Raw genomic sequence first — 22892 nt, 5'->3', positions numbered from 1 at the left:
AAAGAGGTGGACATGTGTTCACTGTTATAAACACAATAAGGAGTGTTGACCATATCTGTCACAGGCTACACACAAACACACAGCTTGGAGAAAGAACAGACAGTAACAGCAGGATCTTCTGGAGAAGAGAACACACTAATTACAGGGCTTCAGACAGGTGAGAGAGAAGAGGGGGAGAAGTGAGACAGAGAGCAAGAGAATGAGAGAGATACAGTGGAGATAAAGGAGAGAAGGAAAGTGGAAAGTGACAAGCGAGAGTACAATTTTAAACAAAAAGCTAATAAAGAGTGAGAAATAGGGGTCAGAGGGGAAAGGAAAGAGAGAGAAGGAAATAAAAGAAGAGGGAGAAACTAGAGTCTGGATAAACTTTGGCTCTGGTCCATATTAATGCTGCAGGAGAAGGGCGGTCGGGGGAAGAAGTGGAGGGGGACAGGGAGAGAGGGAGGAGAGGAGATGAGAGGTGGTGGGCTGCACTGTGCGGTGCAGTGCTGTGTGGCGCGTGGAGAAGCAGTATTTCTTGGAGCAGAGCGGGGGAGAGGCTGACCCTGAGATACACCCTGCAGGCTGCACTTCAGCTGTCAGAGAGAGAGAGAGCGAGAGAGAGCGAAATTGAGGCGAGATAGGAGAGAGACTGAGAGAGAGAGAAATAGAGAGAGAGAGAGAGAGAGAGAGAGAGAGAGAGATAAAGAGAGAAAGAGAGAAAGAGAGAAAGAGAGAAGGGGAGTAAAAGAGAGAGAGATAGAGTGGGGAAAGAGAGAGGAAGAGAGAGAGGTTTCTTCTCATTAGCAGGAGTCAATCGTCGCCTTGAGAAGGAAAATGAATGAATTAATGAATGGCACACACACACTGGTATGTATCCTCTGCTCTGAGGAGTGGAAGCAGTACACATTAGTGAGCACAGTTGTTTGGATCCTCCTTGACTGATCAGAGGGGGGAAAGAGAGAGAACACAAGAGAAACATCACAAGAGAGACAGAGAGAAAGAGAGAGAGTCTCCCTTTGCCTCTCCTGCTTCTCCTGGGCTAGTGGCCAGACACTGACTGTTGGATCCTGGAAGAACACAAGCTGAGGATACCACAATGCTGCCTTAGACAGAATGACAGAACACACAGCAACACTTTGGAAGGACTATCAGCAGTATTTCTTTTCCTTCATTTGTTCAGACATAGAGAAGATACAACATCCCTGCCAGGCTGCCACAAGAACGACAGTCAGTCGGACAGACGGACAGAGATCAGCAGTGGTTATGCAGCTCGGGCTGTAACAGCTGGAGTACTCTCTCTCGCCTGAAGCAATTGGTTTTAGGAGCTAAGTTCCTCACTACCTCTCAATCATTGAATCATAGTCCTGTAGGATCTCCTCTCATAAAGATGGACACAATACTGCAGTAGTCCCTACAGACTGAGACAGAACAGTACAGCTCCACTTGGAGATCAGTAGAAGGAAACCGTGGATTCTTCCCTCTCGGAGGGCTGAGATACCTGCGATACCTGTGGTCAGAGACTGGATTGCTGCCTTTTCCTATGGAGGAAAGATTGATGATGATACTGTATATCTGATTCATTATAACATACTCTGGTCATAGAGCCTGGACTCTCCCAGGTGGATATGTCCTACACTTCCCTTGGACTTAAGTAGTGATTCACACTGGATTGGCTTACTCCCTGTTCGGTGTATTTGTGTCAGGATGGAGTGTGTAAAGAATGTGTCTCTGATTCTGAGTGTTTTCCTGTTGAGCTCAGCACACTCAACCCAGAGCGTCTACCCCAGAATACGACTCTCCCATAAAGGTAGGAATCAGGAACGTTAGTATGTGAGTGCTGGCTAAGCGTCATCATTCATTTCATATTCTTGCACAGTGTTCTCTATAGTCCTAACTAGTCAAAGCATGCTAACATTTGTATTCCGTTTATGTCACGGCAGGTGTGTCAGTAACAATATAGAATGTTTACTAATAGACACCTCTGCACAACCCCTTAACAACTTGGAGAAATGAGTTATTACTTTACTAAACTGCTCGTATTCATCACTAAGTGTATAGCTGGCCACAGTATCATCTCTGCCTTTAGAAACTGTTAATGAGTATTTGAGATGACTCTATGTAAGATGAAAGAGGACCTAAACTCATCTATGACATTGTAAAGTGTGTTTTCTCCTTGTGATTGTCCTGGTATTTTATTAGGATCCCACATTAGCTGTTGCAATAGCAGCATCTACTCTTCCTGGGGTCCCCACAGAACATGAAACAGTCAAAAGTTTGGACACACCTACTCATTCAACGGTTTTTCTTTATTTTAAATTTTTTATACATTGTAGAATAATATTGAAGGAATCAATACTATGAAATAACAAATATGGAATCATGTAGTAACCAAAAAAATGTTAAACAAATCGAATCGATTTTAAAATCTTCAAAGTAGCCACCCTTTGCCTTGATGACAGTTTTGCACACTATTGGCATCCTCTCAACCAGCTTCACCTGGAATGCTTTTCTAACAAACTTGAAGAAGTTCCCACTTATGCTGAGCACTTATTTTCCTTCACTCTGCGGTCCAACTCATCCCAAACCATCTCAATTGGGTTGAGGTGGGTTATTGTGGAGGCCAGGTCATCTGATACAGCACTCCATCACTCTCCTTCTGGAGGTGCGTTGGGTGATTGTCCTGTTGAAAAACAAATTATACTCCCACTAAGCGCAAATGGGATGGGAGTGCATATCGCTGCAGAATGCTGTGGTAGCCATGCTGGTTATGTGTGCCTTGAATTCTAAATAAATCACTGACAGTGTCACCAGCAAAGCACCCCCACACCATCACACCTCCTCCTCCATGCTTCACGGTGGGAACCACACAAGCAAAGATCATCTGTTCACCTACTCTGCGTCTCACAAATACACGGAACCAAAAACGGTTGCTTGAACTCTGTGAAGCATTTATTTGGGCTGCAACTTCTAAGACTGGTAACTCTAAAGAATGTATCTTCTGCTGCAGAGGTAACTCTGAGTCTTCCTTTCCTGTAGCGGTACTCATGAGAGCCAGTTTCATCATATCCCTTGATGGTTTTTGCGACTGTACTTGAAAAAACTTTCGAAGTTCTTGAAATTTTCCGTATTGACTGACCTTCATGTCTTAGAGTCATGATGGACTGTCGTTTCTCTTTGCTTATTTGAGCTGTTCTTGCCATAATATGTACATGATCTTTTACCAAATAGGGATATCTTCTGTATATCAAGCCTTCCTTGTCACAACACAACTGATTGGCTCAAACACATTAACACCTGTCTAGGACACACGTTCCGCTAACAGAACCCCACCCCAACATTCTGCTGAAAAGGCAGCGCGGGAAATTCCAAAATATTTTTGAGAAATATTTAACTTTCACACATTAGCAAGTCCAATACAGCAAATGAAAGATAAACATCTTGTTAATCTACCCATCGTGTCCGGTTTTTAAAATGTTTTACAGCGAAAACACAACATATATGTATGTTAGATCACAACCAAATCCAAAAAAAACACACAGCCATTTTTCCCAGCCAAAGATCACACAAAAGCAGAATTAGAGATAAAATGAAACACTAACCTTTGATAATCTTCATCAGATGACACTCATATGACATCATGTTACACAATACATTTATGTTTTGTTCGATAATATGCATATTTATATCCACAAATACCGGTTTACATTGACGCCATGTTCAGAAATGGCTCCAAAATATCCGGACTAATTACAGAGAGCTATGCCAGATAACAGAAATACTCACCATAAACTTTGACGAAAGATACATGTTTTATATATAATTAAAGACAGGTTCTTAAGCCGCCGCTGTGTCAGATATTTTTTAAATGTTAAGAAAAAAACATTTTATGCAATAATCTAAAACGGCGCTAAGACATAACTATATTTCTCCGCCATGTTGGAGTCAACAGAAATACGAAATTACATCATAAATATTCCCTTACCTTTGATGATCTTTCATCAGAATGCAGTGCAAGTAGTCCTAGTTCCACAATAAATCGTTGTTTTGTTCCATAATGTCCATTACTAGTGTCCAATTAGCTGCTTTTGCTAGCACGGTTAGTTCACAGTCCAAAAGCTGGCGCTGGTCCAGGGGAACTCAGACGAAAACTTCAAAAAGTTATATTACAGGTCGAATAAACTGGTAACTAAGTAGAGAGTCAAACTGGTAACTAAGTAGAGAATCAATCTTCAGGATGTTATTTTCATATATATGCAATAACGTTCCAACCGGAGCATTCGTTTTTGTCTACAAAGTCATGGAACGCAGGCGATATCAACAGTAATGTGCGCAACCTGGAACTGGCATTCTGACAGACCACTGACTCATTCCCCTCCCATCTAGTGGAAGGCGTAGGAAGTGCGAACATATCCATATCTTGTTTGGATGTGAATAGGCAATGACTTGAAATTCGACCAGCCCCATAATTTCCACTTCCTGTTTGGAAAAGTGCCTGCCCTTTGAGTTCTGTTATACTCACAGACATAATTCAAACAGTTTTAGAAACTTTGGAGTGTTTTCTATCTAATAGTAATAATAATATGCATATATTAGCATCTAGAATAGAGTATGATGCAGTTCACTATGGGCACGCAATTAATCCAAAGTGAAAATGCTGACCCCTATCCCTAACAGGTTTTAAGAAGGACAGAAATTCCGCAAATGAACTTTTAAGTAGGCACACCTGTTAATTGAAATGGATTCCATATGTGTTATTTCATAGTTTTGATGTTTTCACTATTATTCTACAATGTAGAAAATAGTAAAAATAAAGAAAACCCTTGAATGAGGAGGTGTGTCCAAACTTTTGACTGGCACTGTACATTTAAAAACGGCACACTTCTTGTTGTTGACTAGAGGATTGTTTTCTTCCTCTGGACACGGTGGCTGGCATTCCACAATGTGGCATTCTACTGTTATGCTGGTAGGGTGAGAGAGGGGCACACAGGGAAGTTTATGGTGGTGGTGTGTGTGTGTGTGTGTGTGTGTGTGTGTGTGTGTGTGTGTGTGTGTGTGTGTGTGTGTGTGTGTGTGTGTGTGTGTGTGTGTGTGTGTGAGTGTGTGAGTGTGTGTGTGTGTGTGTGTGTGTGTGGTCTCATGTGATTATTTGCAGTCTATATCTTAGGGAGTATGAGGTTCTGTCTTTGCAGTTAAGTCTGTAGTTAACACAACCTCTCTTCTCTCTCCACTGTGTCTTTGATCACTATAGCAAAACTAACACATACTGTAATTCCACATAAAAAGGTGTCGGACATAGTTAAGAGTATGTGTGGAATTTCCCTGGTCAATAAATAGGATCTGTGTAAGGGGCAAAGCGGTGAGTTTGTCCTGGAAGTAGAACAGTGTGGTTTATTTACATGGTACCCCACTATGAAGGTTCGCTGGGGCCTGTTTGTAATACTTTCCCTCTCTTATCACCATGCTAGTTTAGATAACATCGCACAGTAAATTACCTTAATAAATACAGATGTAGGATATTCATTTGAGCCAGTTTGCTACAGCAGGAAAATAATCCTGCAGGAACAGGAAATGTGAATTATTATGTTGATTATAATTTTTTGACATTTTTGTAGGGGTTGATACATTTTTTTTAGGGTAAATCAAGTCTGACATTTTAAAGTGGAATTACAAACTTTAGAATCCTTAAAACTCAAATACACTACAAGTTTACATTTCCTGCTGTGCAAAATCTCAGCAACAAAAGAGTGATCAAATTAAGGTCCTACATCTGTAGGAGGAGGGAGAGAGAAAGAGAAGGGAGAGAGGAGGAAAGGAGAGCTAGAAAGAGATGAGTAATTGAAAAAGTGAAGAAGAAAGAGAATGCTAGAAGAAGAGAAATAAGGGAGAGACGAGCCCCGGACGCAGGGAAGGAAATATAGAGAGATGAGAAATGGTAGAAATGGAGAGGAGAAACAGAAATAAGGGAGGGATGTTATGGGTGTGTTTGGTTAGTGAAGTGTGTTAGAATGGTATATTGACAGAATCCCTTGCTGAGTGTTGAGTTGTGCTGATGTGTTCAGTCATAAACGTCACCTCAATTACAGTAATAACACTGACATTCATACATGTATTTCACCTGAGTCATTACTAACCTGGGGGAGAGAAGCTCCACTGACTGATTTACACACACAGACGGACAGAGAGAAAGATAAAGAGTTAGAGTGAGAGCAAGAGAGAGAGAAGAGAAAGGCAGACAGATGGAGGAAGACACGCCACAGGAGTGGAGAGGAGTGGAGAGGAGTGGAGAGATGGTGGGCACTGGAACAGGCCTGTGGTTACCACCATCCACCATGAACTTGTTCCAAAGTTCTATTTCAAGCTCTCTCATACTGAACTCAATCTTAAACAAACTTTCATTCTGTCTGCTGTATGTCTCCTCTCCCTCAGTCCACCCTTTTCCACTCCATCGCTGTCTCTCCCCCATCATTCTCTTACATTCTCTTACAAATCAAAGTTTCTTGGTCACGTACACAGATTTGCAGATGTTATTGCAGGTGCAGAGAAATGCTTGTTTTTCTAGCTCCAACAGTGCAGTAATTATACAAATTATAATTATAATAAAAAACAGAATCCTGAAGAAAAAAGATATATATAATTTATATAGGATGGGCAAATGACTAGAATACAGTATATACAGTTGAAGTCAGAAGTTTACATACACTTAGGTTGGAGTCATTAAAACTAGTTTTTCAACCACTCCACAAATTTCTTGTTAACAAACTATTGTTTTGGCAAGTCAGTTAGGACATCTACTTTGTGCATGAGACAAGTAACTTTTCCAACAATTGTTTACAGACAGATTATTTCACTTATAATTCACTGTATCACAATTCCAGTGGGTCAGAGGTTTACATTCACTAAGTTGACTGTGCCTTCACAGAGTTTACAGAGGACTCTCACCTCCTCCCTGTAGGCTGTCTCATTGTTGTTGCTAATCAGGCAACACAGTCATGGGTGAACAGGGAGTACAGGAGGGGGCTGAGCATGCACCCCTGTGGTGTCCCGGTGTTGAGGATCAGAGTGGCAGAGGTCTTGTTGCCTACCTTCACCACTTGGGGTCGGCCTGTCAGGAAGCCCAGGACCCAGTTGCACAGGGAAGGGTTCAGACCCAGGGCCCTGAGCTTAGTGATGAGCTTGGAGGGTACTATGGTGTTGAAGGCTGAGATGAACAACATTCTTGCATGATGATGGATCTGCTGGGGCGATATGGGAATTGTAGTGGGTCTAGGGTGTCCCCCCTTCTCTCCTGTAGCGTGTTCTGGCTGGTAGAGCATGCTGTAGAAGGCTGCTGGTGGATCCTATCATTATGGAATGAAAAACATCTAAGCTTTAATAATATGTGTCTCATGGTCTCTGCCAGCTTTGATTTACACCGACCTACCGACACACTGAGACACACACACACACACACACACAGAATAATGTGAATACTTTACCATGTGCAGGCCTTGAAGGCGGATCTGGAAAAGAGAGGAATGTGGTTAAAGTCTCTGTTATTAGTCCTGAGGAACTAAACTATCACAATATTAACTATCACAATCTATCTGGTTGTATTTCTCTGGATGTGGAGGAGTTTGTTTGAAATCATGGATGTAGTCATCAGAGATGTGTTACCCAGTTTCCGTCTGACTTAAAGGTGTTACAGTACTGTAGAGATCAATCCAGTCTACCCTTTAGGTCCGTGGAAATATGCTCTCAGATGGTCATCCTCCAGGACTGAGTTTACAAGTCAGAATTATTTTGGGAATGTTATCAGAGCTTCCATCTCAGAGCTCTGACATTGAGATTTCATCTTGTCTTCTGTGTTTATATTATCACTATCTCTTTCTCCACTTTTTCATTCCACTCATCTCCCTCTTCCCTCTCCTGCCTCTCTTCCCTGAACATTTCACCACGTGTAAGCGCAACTCTTTTCCAACACTGTTGATCTTTTCCATCAACTATAATCTCGATTTACTCTCATTCCTATCAATTTGTTTTGAAAATCTGCTTTTGTATCGAGTTGCAATCACCGATTGACTCCAGTTTCCAAAGCAGAACAGACCTGAAGCTGCTCTGCATGCAGCACCTCCAAAGACCTTAAACACACTTCATGAGAGACTAATACACTCTCATTGGGCAGGGCTTTCAGCCAATCAAAACTCTTAAAAGCTAGTGGTCAATTGTCCCATCTGTGTGATTGTCTAAAGATGGTTTCCAGAGGGATTGGTCTGGCCATTGTATTGCAATGAATAGAACAGAACTCCTTATTAAAAACACAATGAAAAACAATAGAGCTGTAGAATACATTACATTACTTTAAATGATATGCGGTCTTGCCTCATATGTTGTCTGTATCCTTTTGTATTGTCTGTCTGTATATTCTGTTTATTGTGGAAACACCATTTCACAAAGTCAGATTCCTGTACCTGCAAATGTATTTGGTGAGTAAAGGTGATTCTGGTTCTGCTCATCTGCATATTGTGGCCCTGTAGTGAACTCTTCATGGTAAAACAAGTGTTATATTATGCTATATGTTTAATGAGAGGTTTTTTACTGCTGGTGTCAGAGTATGGTGTGGTAGAGGCAGCGGGACAAATGAAGCGATGGGGTGGAGGGAGAGACGGGGCCAACACATGATTTATCTCTCTTCTACCATCTCCATCCATCTCTGTCCTCACACTTGGCTGGAAGCAGGGCCTTCACTAGGATTCCAACACAGACAGTTTTTTCAGAGTCTAAATCCCGTTATTAGCTAAAGTAATACCACAGAGAGCCAGGCATTGGACCAATTGACTTGCTATAACTAGGGACAGAGTAACTAGGGACAGAGTAACTAGGGACAGAGTAACTAGGGACAGAGTAACTAGGGACAGAGTAACTAGGGACATAGTAACTAGGGACAGAGTAACTAGGGACAGAGTAACAAGGGACAGAGTAACTAGGGACGGAGTACAGGCCTCCTTCAAACACAGGTTATTAGCTCTCCAGTATTGGCATGTTCTCTAGGCATTGCAGATGGGGTCCTCTGATTCATACATTCCAATCTGAGTTCAAACCTAACTGTGTCACCACACCCAGATAATAGCTACCTGTACAGAGGCTCTCCTCGTTGAATGTGGTTAAAGAGACCATTATGGGTTTAAGAAGCACATTAAACTCTGAGCAAAAGTTGTTACTGAAGCTGAAAGTGAGAGGTAGTTCTCTGCTGCTTCTGATCACAGGGAAAAACATTATTATACCCCACACTAACGGCCAATTTTAATAAACATATTCCTGTTGAAAACCACAGCAATTACTGAAAATTGAACTTTAGCATAATTCAAACAGTACCTCTGCCAAATGAATATTTAGTTAGAAAGCATAATAATTTTGTAACATTGGTAAATATTATTTCTAAAACCTCTGATTTTCTGTGCGTGGTGAATCAAGTGTTCAGGTGATGTCAGAGTGTTTGGACAGGGATAATGTCAGACATGTTCACTTGGATAAATAAACTCCTGTCGCTGCCATGTTGTAGCAGAACATTTTCCTCTCAGACAAGTCAAACAGTGAACGCCTAAAAGCTCTCATGGGCCATACTTCACCAACACACTACTTTCAACTACACATACAGTACCAATGTCTAGTCCTTGTTCCTCTGTTCAATTGTTGATATCCTACTGTGCAGCACTCAGGTAGTAATTACCAGTAAGGAGCCCCCCTCTGAGTGGTAATATAAAACCTTCCTTCCCAGACTAGAACAGAAGAGAGCTGCTGTATGTGTTTAAACGTCTTAAATGACTTAGCTGGAGGTGGAATTGTGATGAGGAATGAGTTGGGGAATACCAGTGTTGCATGAAGCCCTGTGTTTGTTAGATGAAGTCCTGTATCTTTTAAATGAGGGAGATTTGTCTCATTAAATATAGTCTTTATATTAAGTACTGTATAAGTACCTGGATAGGATGTGACAGGGAGATGTGCCTATTCACCTCAGGGGAGGGAATTTATAGGATCGAATAGGAATATTTTTCTATGTGTCGGCCTCTCTCTCTCTCTCTCTCTCTCTCTCTCTCTCTCTCTCTCTCTCTCTCTCTCTCTCTCTCTCTCTCTCTCTCTCTCTCTCTCTGTCTCTCTCTGTCTCCATCTCTCTCTCTCTCTCTCTCTCTCTCTCTCCCTCTCTCTGTCTCTCTCTCTCTCTCCATCTCTCTCTCTATCTCTCTCTTTCTCTCTCTCTCTCTCTCTCTCACTTTCTCTCTCACTTTCTCTCTCTCTCTCTCTCTCTCTCTCTCTCTCTCTCTCTCTCTCTCTCTCTCCATCTCTCTCTCTCTATCTCTCTCTCTTTCTCTCTCTCTCTCTCTCTCTCGCTCTCTCTCCATCTCTCTCTCTCTCTCTCTCTCTCTCTCTCTCTTTCTCTTTCTATCTCTCTCTGTCGTGTGTGTTCCCTGTAGGTCTGTCGTATCTAGAGGGTGAAACAGCCTGTGAGACATTTCTGCGTTGACATTTTAACAGTACAAACACCAGGGGGAGAGGAGGGGGTTGAGAGAGAGGGAGAGAGAGAAAGAGAGAGAGACAGACAGACTGAGAGAGAGAGCATGAGAGAGAGAGAGAGAGAGAGAGAGAGAGAGAGAGAGGACAGAGAGAGAGAGAGAGAGAGAGAGAGGGTCAGAGAGTGAATGGTTTGATGAAGAATGCAAAAACCTAAGAAAGAAATTGAGAAACCTGTCCAACCAAAAACATAGAGACCCGGAAAACCTGAGTCTACGCCTTCACTATGGTGAATCACTAAAACAATACAGAAATACACTACGGAAAAAGAAGGAACAGCATGTCAGAAATCAGCTCAATGTAATTGAAGAATCCATAGACTCTAACCACTTCTGGGAAAATGGGAAAACACTAAACAAACAACAACACGAAGAATTATCTATCCAAAATGGAGATGTATGGGTAAACCACTTCTCCAATCTTTTTGGCTCTATAACAAAGAATAAAGAGCAAAAACATATACATGATCAAATACAGATCTTAGAATCAACTATTAAAGACTACCAGAACCCACTGGATTCTCCAATTACATTGAATGAGTTACAGGACAAAATAAAAACCCTCCAACCCAAAAAGGCCTGTGATGTTGATGGTATCCTTAATGAAATGATCAAATATACAGACAACAAATTCCAATTGGCTATACTAAAACTCTTTAACATCATCCTTAGCTCTGGCATCTTCCCCAATATTTGGAACCAAGGACTGATCACCCCAATCCACAAAAATGGAGACAAATTTGACCCCAATAACTACCGTAACCTTGGGAAAATCCTCTGAATTATCATTAACAGCAGACCCGTACACTTCCTCAATGAAAACAATGTACTGAGCAAATGTCAAATTGGCTTTTTACCAAATTACCGTACAACAGACCATGTATTCACCCTGCACACCCTAATTGACAACCAAAGGCAAAGTCTTCTCATGCTTTGTTGATTTCAAAAAAGCCTTCGACTCAATTTGGCATGAGGGTCTGCTATACAAACTGATGGAAAGTGGTGTTGGGGGTAAAACATACGACATCATAAAATCCATGTACACAAACAACAAGTGTGCGGTTACAATTGGCAAAAAACACACAAATTTCTTCACACAGGGTCGTGGGGTGAGACAGGAATGCAGCTTAAGCCCCACCCTCTTCAACATATATATCAACGAACTGGCGCGGGCACTAGAAAAGTCTGCAGCACCCGGCCTCACCCTACTAGAATCTGAAGTCAAATGTCTGCTGTTTGCTGATGATCTGGTGCTTCTGTCACCAACCAAGGAGGGCCTACAGCAGCACCTAGATCTTATGCACAGATTCTGTCAGACATGGACCCTGACAGTAAATCTCAGTAAGATCAAAATAATGGTGTTCCAAAAAAGGTCCAGTCACCAGGACCACAAATACAAATTCCATCTAGACACTGTTGCCCTAGAGCACACAAAAAACTATACATACCTTGGCCTAAACATCAGCGCCACAGGTAACTTCCACAAAGCTGTGAACGATCTGAGAGACAAGGCAAGAAGGGCATTCTATGCCATCAAAAGGAACATAAATTTCAACATACCAATTAGGATTTGGCTAAAAATACTTGAATCAGTCATAGAGCCCATTGCCCTTTATGGTTGTGAGGTCTGGGGTCCGCTCACCAAACAAGACTTTACAAAATGGGACAAACACCAAATTGAGACTGCACGCAGAATTCTGCAAAAATATCCTCCGTGTACAATGTAGAACACCAAATAATGCATGCAGAGCAGAATTAGGCCAATACCCACTAATTATCAAAATCCAGAAAAGAGCTGTTAAATTCTATAACCACCTAAAAGGAAGCGATTCCCAAACCTTCCACAACAAAGCCATCACCTACAGAGAGATGAACCTGGAGAAGAGTCCCCTAAGCAAGCTGGTCCTGGGGCTCTGTTCACAAACACACCCTACAGAGCCCCATGACAGCAGCACAATTAGACCCAACCAAATCATGAGAAAACAAAAAGATAATTACTTGACACATTGGAAAGAATTAACAAAAAAACTGAGCAAACTAGAATGCTATTTGGCCCTACACAGAGAGTACACAGCGGCAGAATACCTGACCACTGTGACTGACCCAAAATTAAGGAAAGCTTTGACTATGTACAGACTCAGCGAGCATAGCCTTGCTATTGAGAAAGGCCGCCGTAGGCAGACATGGCTCTCAAGAGAAGACAGGCTATGTGCTCACTGCCCACAAAATGAGGTGGAAACTGAGCTGCACTTCCTAACCTCCTGCCCAATGTATGACCATATTAGAGAGACATATTTCCCTCAGATTACACAGATCCACAAATAATTCGAAAACAAATCCAATTTTGAAAAACTCCCATATCTTCTGGGTGAAATTCCACAGTGTGCCATCAGAGCAGCAAGATTTGTGACCTGTTGCCACGAGAAAAGGGCAACCAGTGAAGAACACACACCATTGTATATTTTATCTTGTGTCCTTTACCATTTGTACATTGCAAAAACACTGTATATATATATATTATGACATTTGTAATGTCTTTATTGTTTTGAAACTTCTGTATGTGTGATGTCTACTGTTAATTTTTATTGTTTATTTCACATTATATATTATCTACATTACTTGCTTTGGCAATGTTAAAACATGTTACCCATGCCAATAAAGCCCCTTGAATTGAATTGAATTGAGTGAGAGAGAGCGAGAGAGAGTCAGAGAGAGAGAGAGGTGAATGAGGGGATGAGAGGATGCAGTGGGTGAAATGGTAGTGGGGTGAGGGATCCCGGGTTAGGATATGAGTGAGGGGGTTAGGGATGAGGCAGCAGTGATGTGAGGTAATGCCTATTTAATCAGGCAGCACAATGCAGACTGTTTGCCTATATCTAGCACAACCACCACTTCCTCCCTTTGAGTGAACCTCAGCCTTTACTATCCCCACAGACACACCATGGAGCAGATGGGGTTTAGGGTTCCAAGGACGACTGTTGCTGGGGCATCTACTCTGCTAGCTGGGCTTTAATCAAACTCCATCATAATAGAATCTTTGTACACTCTTTGAGAGACTCCATCTGTGTGTGTCTGACGTGAGCAGTGCTCAGAGATATTAGCCCTCTGATGTCTGTCTCTCTTTTGGGCTACAAGGATTTACACCCCACAAAACAATGCACAATCTAGTCACGTCAAACTTAAAACAGAGTTGGGTGAACCACATGACAGTGTGTTTGTTGTGTTGTTGATCTTTACAGGAAGTATTATGTCAGGCAATTTGGTTCTCCTGCTCTCCAGATGTAGCAATGGTCTCATTCAAAGATCACAGGTCTCCTTCTTCCTTTGTCATCCAGCCGTCTCTTCTCTCTGCTTTCCCAACTCTTCCGTTTACTTTATCTCCACCTCTTAGTCCACCTCTCTTCCCCTATGTTACCCTCATGTCCTCTTCCCATCGCTCCTCTCTTCTCCCCAGCTCATCATCCCTAGCTCCTCAATCCTTCCCCAGCTCATCACCCCTAGCTCCTCTATCCTTCCCCAGCTCATCACCCCTAGCTCCTCTCTTCTTCCCCAGCTCATCACCCCTAGGTCCTCTCTCCTCCCCCAGCTCATCACCCCTAGCTCCTCTCTTCTCCCCCAGCTCATACCCCTAGCTCCTCTATCCTCCTCCAGCTCATCACCCCTAGCTCCTCTCTTCTTCCCCAGCTCATCACCCCTAGCTCCTCTCTCCTCCCCCAGCTCATCAGCCCTAGCTCCTCTCTCCTCCCCCAGCTCATCACCGCTAGCTCCTCTCTCCTCCCCCAGCTCATCACCCCTGTCTCCTCTCTCCTCCCCCAGCTCATCACCCCTAGCTCCTCTCTCCTCTCCCAGCTCATCACCCCTCCACTCTCCTCCCCCAGCTCATCACCCCTCCTCTCTCCTCCCCCAGCTCATCACCCCTAGCTCCTCTCTCCTCCCCCAGCTCATCACACCTAGCTCCTCTCTCCTCCCCCAACTCATCACCCCTCCTCTCTTCTCCCCCAGCTCATCACCCTTAGCTCCTCTCTCCTCCCCCAGCTCATCACCCCTCCTCTCTTCTCCCGCAGCTCATCACCCCTCCTCTCTTCTCCCGCAGCTCATCACCCCTCCTCTCTTCTCCCGCAGCTCATCAACCCTAGCTCCTCTCTTCTCCCCCAGCTCATCACCCCTAGCTCATCTCTTCTCCCCAGCTCATACCCCTAGCTCCTCTCTTCTCCCCCAGCTCATACCCCTAGCTCCTCTCTCCTCCCCCAGCTCATCAGCCCTAGCTCCTCTCTCCTCCCCCAGCTCATCACCGCTAGCTCCTCTCTCCTCCCCCAGCTCATCACCCCTGTCTCCTCTCTCCTCCCCCAACTCATCACCCCTAGCTCCTCTCTCCTCTCCCAGCTCATCACCCCTCCACTCTCCTCCCCCAGCTCATCACCCCTCCTCTCTCCTCCCCCAGCTCATCACCCCTAGCTCCTCTCTCCTCCCCCACCTCATCACACCTAGCTCCTCTCTCCTCCCCCAGCTCATCACCCCTCCTCTCTTCTCCCGCAGCTCATCACCCCTCCTCTCTTCTCCCGCAGCTCATCACCCCTCCTCTCTTCTCCCGCAGCTCATCAACCCTAGCTCCTCTCTTCTCCCCCAGCTCATCACCCCTAGGTCATCTCTCCTCCCCCAGCTCATCACCCCTAGCTCATCTCTTCTCCCCCAGCTCATCACCCTTAGCTCATCTCTCCTCCCCCAGCTCATCAACATGAGCTTCTCTCTTCTCCCCCAGCTCATCACCCTTAGCTCATCTCTCCTCCCCCAGCTCATCACCCCTAGCTCATCTCTTCTCCCCCAGCTCATCACCCTTAGCTCATCTCTCCTCCCCCAGCTCATCACCCCAAACTCCTCTCTTCTCCCCCAGCTCATCACCCCTAGCTTCTCTGCTCTCTCTTCTCTCCCCCTTTCTTCTGTCCTGTCCTTCTGTCCTGTCCATATGGATCTCATTTTACTCTGTGACATCATTCTCCCATGCGTGGTGGTCTTGGAACACATGGCCATCCAACGTGCAGGCACCACATACACTTCCCTCTGGGGACAACGGAGTCTCAAGCCCCCCTGTAGAAATACAAGAAACACTCATTATTTTCCTTTATAATGCAACCCTTTTCCCCATCTCTCTTTGTTTTTGATCCTGCACTACTTCATTATTCAGTAGACTGTGTCTCTCTGCAGACAAATGGGAATGCCTGTCATCAGTACACACACTTTAACATTGAACCTGTGGTTAGAACTAACAACTTGCCAGTGGCAAGACATCAACTTCTTCCAACAAATTGAATTATTGTCTTTACCTTTCCCAAGGTTTGCCAAGGTTCATGTTTTATTGACTCCTCTGTATTCCTCCATAACTACACATCAGTGTTTCCCTCCTCGCCACAGTTGAGTAAAGTAAAGGAAGCCTTGTTTCCTCCCAGTCTGACACACTCCACTCTCTCCCATAGTAGCTGAAACGTTCTAGCATTTCCATGGAGGGATTTAAATGTTTTATTATTTAATTTTTCTAAATCTCTCCTGCCATCTCTCAGCACTCCCCATGCGGGAGATGAAAGGATGAGACTTGAGGGAGTCTCTCCTCTTTTTCTCTCCCTCCATTTTCCATTTGAAGTGGGAGCACTGTAAGACCCGTGTGTGTGCCTCTCTCGCTTTTGTTTTAGTGAACACACACTCCCTCGTTCAACTCCTTAGATGAAGAGAATCACACACACAGCAGCTGCAGAAGAGACAGAGGAGGAGTGGAAATCCCCTCTGTCTATAGAAACGGAACATAATTAGCTGTTTTAGATAATGATACACTGTTTGACTTGTGTTAGCTCTACCTGTTACTAAGCATATCTCCACATTATCAAATCATCATATGAAGTTTCATTCCAAAACACTATACACGGTATAGTTGGTAAATAAGCTATGGCTATTTTTTGTTTTGTTTTAAGAACATAGGAAAGAGATTGGTGTATTTTTTCACTATCTAATCATGGCATGGGGTTGTTCAATGACAGATATGTATTTGTTTAAAATATATCACTTGATATTTTTGCAGAATGCTATATATCTGCCTCACTAGCTGAGAAATAAGTAGTGCTGTTACAGGATGTTTTACACAATCAAATGTAACAAATAACTACATTTTTAATAATGAAATGTACAGATCATACATTTGTGACAAACAAAATACAGTGGGGCATAAAAGTATTTAGTCAGCCACCAATTGTGCAAGTTCTCCAACTTAAAAAGATGAGAGAGGCCTGTAATTTTCATCATAGGTACACTTCAACTATGACAGACAAAATGAGAAAAAAAATCCAGAAAATCACATTGTAGGATTTTTAATGAATTTGCACAATATCCATCTGTTGTGGACCATATCATTAACACAATTCATGTTGTTTTCACAGAATATGCAGTAAATTAACACGTTTCTAAACTACATTTTCTTTACATACAAGTTTACCCTGTCAGGACCCGGTTACGAACCTGGGTCTCCGGAGTGAGAAACAGTCACTTAACCAACTGAGCCACGAATAGTCAGCAGAACCCAGAAGATGAGGCAGACACAGCAGTACTTAAGACGGTGTATTTAATAAAGTAAAAAGGAGAAGTCCTTCAATACAAAAATGGCAAATCCAAAAGGTGGTAGGAATAGCACAAAAAAGCCTCAAGAGATACTCAAAAACAAAAACAGAATTCCACAAGAGCATCCACCGGAATCGACAAGAAAACACAGAACACTAGGGCTGGGTGCTAACATACAAACACAGAGCACAGAACTGAGGGAAACTAAGGGTTAAAATACAATCAGGGGAAACGAGGCACAGGTGCAAATAATAATGGGGAACAAGGGAAAAAACATAAGGTCAAAAAGCACAATGGGGGCATCTAGTGACCAAAACCCGGAACAACCCTGGCCAAATCCTGACAGAATCCCCCCCTAGGAACGGCTCCTGACGTTCCTACCAGCTCTCTCAGGGTGGAGGGCCCTGAACTGACGAATGAGGTCAGGGTCCAGGATGTCTTTGGCAGGAACCCAGGAGCGCTCCTCGGGACCGTAGCCTTCCCAGTCCACCAGATACTGCCAGGACCGCTGCACCCGGCGGGAATCCAGTATCCGATGGACGGTATAAGCCGGCTGGCCTCCAATGACACGAGGCGGAGGGGGAGGTCTGTCTGCCGGGACAAGGGGAGAAAAAACAACAGGTTTTAACAATGAAATGTGAAATGTGGGATTAATCTTAAGGGATCTGGGTAAGTGTAGGCGATAAGAAACTGGGTTAACTCTCCTGGCAACCTTGAAGGGACCGATGTATTTTTGGGACAGCTTGCGAGACTCCACCCGTAGAGGTAAGTCTCTTGTGGAGAGCCAGACTCTCTGGCCGGGGCGCAGGGTAGGCCCGGGACGGCGACGTCTGTTGGCTTGTTGTTAGTACCTCTGTGAGGAACGCATAAGATTAAGACGGGTCTTCCTCCACATAAGCCGACAGCGTCTGACGAACTTCAAGGCTGAAGGTACTCTGACTTCTGCCTCCTGGTCCGGGAACAATGGAGGAGCATAGCCAAACTGACACTCGTGCGGGGACATACCAGTGGAGGAGGAGCGCAAGGTGTTGTGCGCGTATTCGGCCCAAACAATAAAGGATGACCATGTGGACGGGTTGTCACGAGTCATACATCGGAGGGTGGTTTCCAGCACTTGATTCATCCTCTCTGTTTGGCCGTTGGACTCCGGATGGTACCCTGAAGATAGACTGGCAGAAGCCCCCATGAGTTGGCAGAAGGCCTTCCAAAACCTTGAGGCGAACTGGGGACCTCTGTCAGAAACCATATCTTGAGCAATGCCGAAGACTCGGAACACATGATTAATTACCAACTCAGCCGTTTCCTTGGCAGAAGGTAACTTAGTCAGAGGGACGAACCTGGCCGCCTTTGAAAACCTGTCGATTATGACTAGGATAGTAGTATTGCCATGGGATGGAGGAAGTCCAGTAATAAAGTCCAATGAGATATGGGACCAGGGTCTGTGGGGAACAGGTAAAGGGTGAAGGAGTCCTTGAGGGCGGAGGTGAGAAGATTTGCCCTGGCAGCACACGGGACAGGCATTGATGAAAGTGGCAACGTCTTCTCTTATGGTAGGCCACCAGAACTTACGCTGGATGAACTCCAAGGTGCGACCTACGCCCGGATGACAGGTGAGGCGAGAGGAGTGCCCCCACAGAAGGACCTGAGTCCTGACTGCCTTGGGGACAAACAACCGATTGGCAGGACCTCCTTTCGGGTCCGGTTCACTAGCTTGAGCACGTCTCACGGTATCCTCAACTTGCCACGAGATCGGAGCCACAATCTTAGCAGCAGGAAGGACAGGCATGTCCGTGTCATCTCGAATGGCAGGAGCGTAGACTCGGGACAGGGCATCCGGTTTGAGATTCTTCGACCCGGGCCGATAGGTGAGGATAAACTGGAATCGATTGAAGAAAAGAGACCATCTAGCTTGTCTAGAGTTCAACCGCTTCGCCTGCTGGATATACTCCAGATTTTTGTGGTCCGTAAGCACTTGAAACAGGTGAGAAGCCCCCTCGAGCCAGTGTCTCCATTCCTTCAATGCCATCTTAACCGCTAGGAGTTCACGATCCCCCACATCGTAGTTCCTCTCAGTCGGGGTAAGCCGGTGTGAGAAGAAAGCGCATGGATGAAGCTTCTTGTCTTCACCCCTCTGAGACAGGACAGCTCCAACACCAACCTCTGATGCGTCTACCTCCACCACAAATGGTTCATCCGTAGTCGGTAGTATCAGGATGGGAGCAGAGAGAACGCGCTGCTTGAGTCCTTGGAAGGCCGTCTCAGCTTCTCTTCCCCACAAAAACCTTGCATTGCCACCCTTGGTTAAAGCTGAGAGAGGGGCTGCCACCAAGCTGAAGTTCTTGATGAACTTGCGGTAAAAGTTTGTGAAGCCCAGGAAACGCTGAACTTCCTTAACGGATTTGGGGGTGGGCCAATCCGCTACCGCCCCTACCTTCCTGGGGTCCATTTGGACTCGACCGGGTTCCACTACAAATCCCAGGAATTGTACTCGGGATGAATGGAATTCACATTTTTCCGGCTTAACGTACAGATGGCTGTCCAGGAGGCGTTTGAGTACTTGTCTGACATGCTTAGTGTGTTCTTGAAGGGAGCTCGAAAAGATGAGGATGTCATCCAAGTAAACGAACACAAATATGTTAAGCATATCCCTAAGCACATCGTTTATGAGCGCTTGGAACACCGCTGGGGCGTTGGTCATGCCGAAGGGCATCACCAAGTATTCATAGTGACCAGTAGGCGTGTTGAAAGCGGTCTTCCACTCGTCACCAGGTCTGATCCGCACAAGATGGTATGCGTTCCGCAGGTCAAGCTTAGTGAAAACAACTGCTTCCTGGAGCAGCTCGAAGGCTGTGGCCATAAGGGGTAGCGGGTAACGGTTACGGACGGTTATGGCATTGAGTCCCCGGTAGTCGATGCAAGGACGTAATCCACCGTCTTTCTTGGCCACAAAGAAAAACCCTGCTCCCGCCGGGGAGGTGGATGGACGCATGAGGCCTGCTTCCAGAGCGTCCTTGATGTAGGTATCCATAGCAGCTCGTTCGGGTGGAGATAGGGAAAAGATCCGACCCCTGGGGGCAAGTGCCCGGAAACAGGTCGATGGGGCAATCGTAAGGTCTATGGGGTGGTAGCATGGTGGCCCTCTGTTTGCTAAACACCAGTTTGAGGTCATGGTAACACTCGGGAACTCGGGTCAGGTCGATGGATTCTAAAGACTCGGGAGTAGAACTCGGGAATTCTGGAAAATACAAGTAGCTTGGCACGTAGGACCCCACTGCTTGATAGTGCCCACAGACCAGTCGATGTGAGGGTTATGGCTGTGAAGCCAGGGGTATCCAAGGACGAGAGGGAACTCGGAACAGGAGATCAAATGGAAGTTCATCAATTCCTGGTGTTGTGAAACTGAAAGTCGCAAGGAGGTAGTGACATGAGTGACAAGTCCAGATCCCAAAGGGCTTCCATCCAATGTAGTGACCCTTATGGGTTCACTTAGAGGTTCAGAGGGAACGCCATTCTCCTTCGCCCAGACACCATCCATGAAGTTACCTGCGGCTCTAGAGTCTACCAAGGCTTGAAGGTGAAGCTTGTGGTTGTCCCAGGAGAGGGTGACTGGAATGAGCAGACGGGAGTTGGACGGATGGGAGGAGGTTATGTTTCCCGTTACAGTTCCCCCCGGTCTGTACGGGACAGAGCGTTTCCCTGGAGCCCGGGACACGTGGAACGGAAATGGCCCGGTTTGCCGCAATATAGACAGCGTCGCTCCCTCATCCGGCGGTCTCTCTCAGCCTGGGAGATGCGTCCAATCTGCATGGGTTCCGATGGAGCCAGCGAGGATAAAGGTGGGGACTCGGAGCTGGGACTGATAGGGGCTAGAGGTCTATTGTTGAGTTCTCTCTCTCTCAGACGCTGGTCAATGCGTGAGGCCAACTTGATCAGGGACTCGAGATTGTCCGGTGGTTCCCGAGTGGCCAGTTCATCTCGGATAATGTCGGAAAGGCCTTTCAGAAAGCACACCGTGAGCGCCTCGTTGTTCCAGCCACTTGCTGCTGCCACCGTGCGGAACTGGATGGCATAGTCCGTCACGCTGCGCCAACCTTGGTGGAGAGTCAGGAGCTGTTTGGCTGAGTCAGAACCACTGCTTGGGCCTTGAAACACTCGTTTGAATTCCTCAGCAAAGGCAGAGTAGCTGGCACAGCAGGAACTATGGGCATCCCACACAGCAGTAGCCCAGGCCAGGGCTTTTTCCGACAGCAGGGTGATGATATAAGCGTTCTTAGACCGGTCGGTGGGAAACGACGAGGGTTGTAGCTCAAAGGAGAGAGAACATTGGGTGAGAAACCCTTTACAAGCACTTGGATCACCTGAGAACCGTTGGGGAGGTGGAAGACGAGGTTCAGCCAGGGGGTTAACTGCCATGGGTACGTGAATCTGAGGTACTGGGACGGGAACTGTTGCCGGGGTAAGACGATCAGATATTTGCTTAATGGAAGTCAGCATCTCCGACAGAAGATGAGAATGTCTAGCCATTAAGGCCTCTTGCTGAACCAGGGCGGCTTCGTGGCGTTGGACAGTCTCCTGGTGGTGGGACAGCATGGCAAAAAGGTCCTGGGAACTGGCTGCCTCTGGGTTCATTTATGGCTCTGTGTTTCTGTCAGGACCCGGTTACGAACCTGGGTCTCCGGAGTGAGAAACAGTCACTTAACCAACTGAGCCACGAATAGTCAGCAGAACCCAGAAGATGAGGCAGACATAGCAGTACTTAAGACGGTGTATTTAATAAAGTAAAAAGGAGAAGTCCTTCAATACAAAAATGGCAAATCCAAAAGGTGGTAGGAATAGCACAAAAAAGCCTCAAGAGATACTCAAAAACAAAAACAGAATTCCACAAGAGCATCCACCGGAATCGACAAGAAAACACAGAACACTAGGGCTGGGTGCTAACATACAAACACAGAGCACAGAACTGAGGGAAACTAAGGGTTAAAATACAATCAGGGGAAACGAGGCACAGGTGCAAATAATAATGGGGAACAAGGGAAAAAACATAAGGTCAAAAAGCACAATGGGGGCATCTAGTGACCAAAACCCGGAACAACCCTGGCCAAATCCTGACATACCCAACACCAAAATTATGGATCTTTCTTATCTTATTTACATATGCTTGCCAGAAATGAAGACCTAATGTTCAAAACCTTAAATATAGTATAACGCCTCCACTTCTGCAACAACAGCAGCTCAAAAGCTATATTGAAACAGCTGACAAACATTTTTGAATGAACAGCCCATTGAAACATTGAGAAATAGCTGATTTACTGTAAGTTGTTTAAAATAGAAAAACCACAGCTCCAATCTCAATCGGAGACATAGCCAGGTGTTGAGGTTCTTTCAATTACATGGACACACACAGTAAAAAGGAGACTCTTTGGATTGATTCTGTTCGATGTGGATACAGAACAACACAGAGGAGCATAAAATTACAAATTATGTCTGGACAAGGGAGAGGAGTAGTTGGACAAGGGAGAGGAGTAGCTGGACCAGGTAGAGGAATAGTTTGACCTGGAAGAGGAGTAGTTGGACCAGGCAGAGGAGTAGTTAGACCAAGGAGAGGAGTAGCTGCACCAGGACAAAGGAGAGGGAGAGTTAGGGGGAGAGGAGTAAGATTGCATGGTGGTGTTCAAAGGAGCGTAAGCGCTGTTGTCACTGAAATAACAGCTACCATCATAGACCATGTGATAAACCATGTTCTATCACTGAGAGAGGCTGGTCAAA

The 22892-nt window shown here is 45.2% G+C and overlaps 1 protein-coding gene across 1 annotated transcript in view; it reads left to right on the top strand.

Annotated features, from left to right (window-relative positions):
• The first annotated feature begins 490 nt into the window (after positions 1 to 490).
• LOC135509306 (semaphorin-3E-like) overlaps positions 491 to 22892 on the top strand; it is a 57325-nt gene continuing 34923 nt past the window's right edge. Inside the window, exon 1 of the mRNA XM_064929842.1 lies at positions 491 to 1789. Within this exon, the coding sequence (XP_064785914.1) occupies positions 1687 to 1789 (103 nt within the window). The 5' untranslated portion in view covers positions 491 to 1686. The remainder of the gene's footprint in view (positions 1790 to 22892) is intronic.

This window comes from Oncorhynchus masou, chromosome 22 (genome assembly GCF_036934945.1).
Source record: "Oncorhynchus masou masou isolate Uvic2021 chromosome 22, UVic_Omas_1.1, whole genome shotgun sequence".
In the NCBI taxonomy this organism is placed as follows: Eukaryota; Metazoa; Chordata; class Actinopteri; order Salmoniformes; family Salmonidae; genus Oncorhynchus; species Oncorhynchus masou.
Note: the sequence above shows the minus strand (reverse complement) of the source record. Positions and strands in the feature narration are given on the sequence as shown.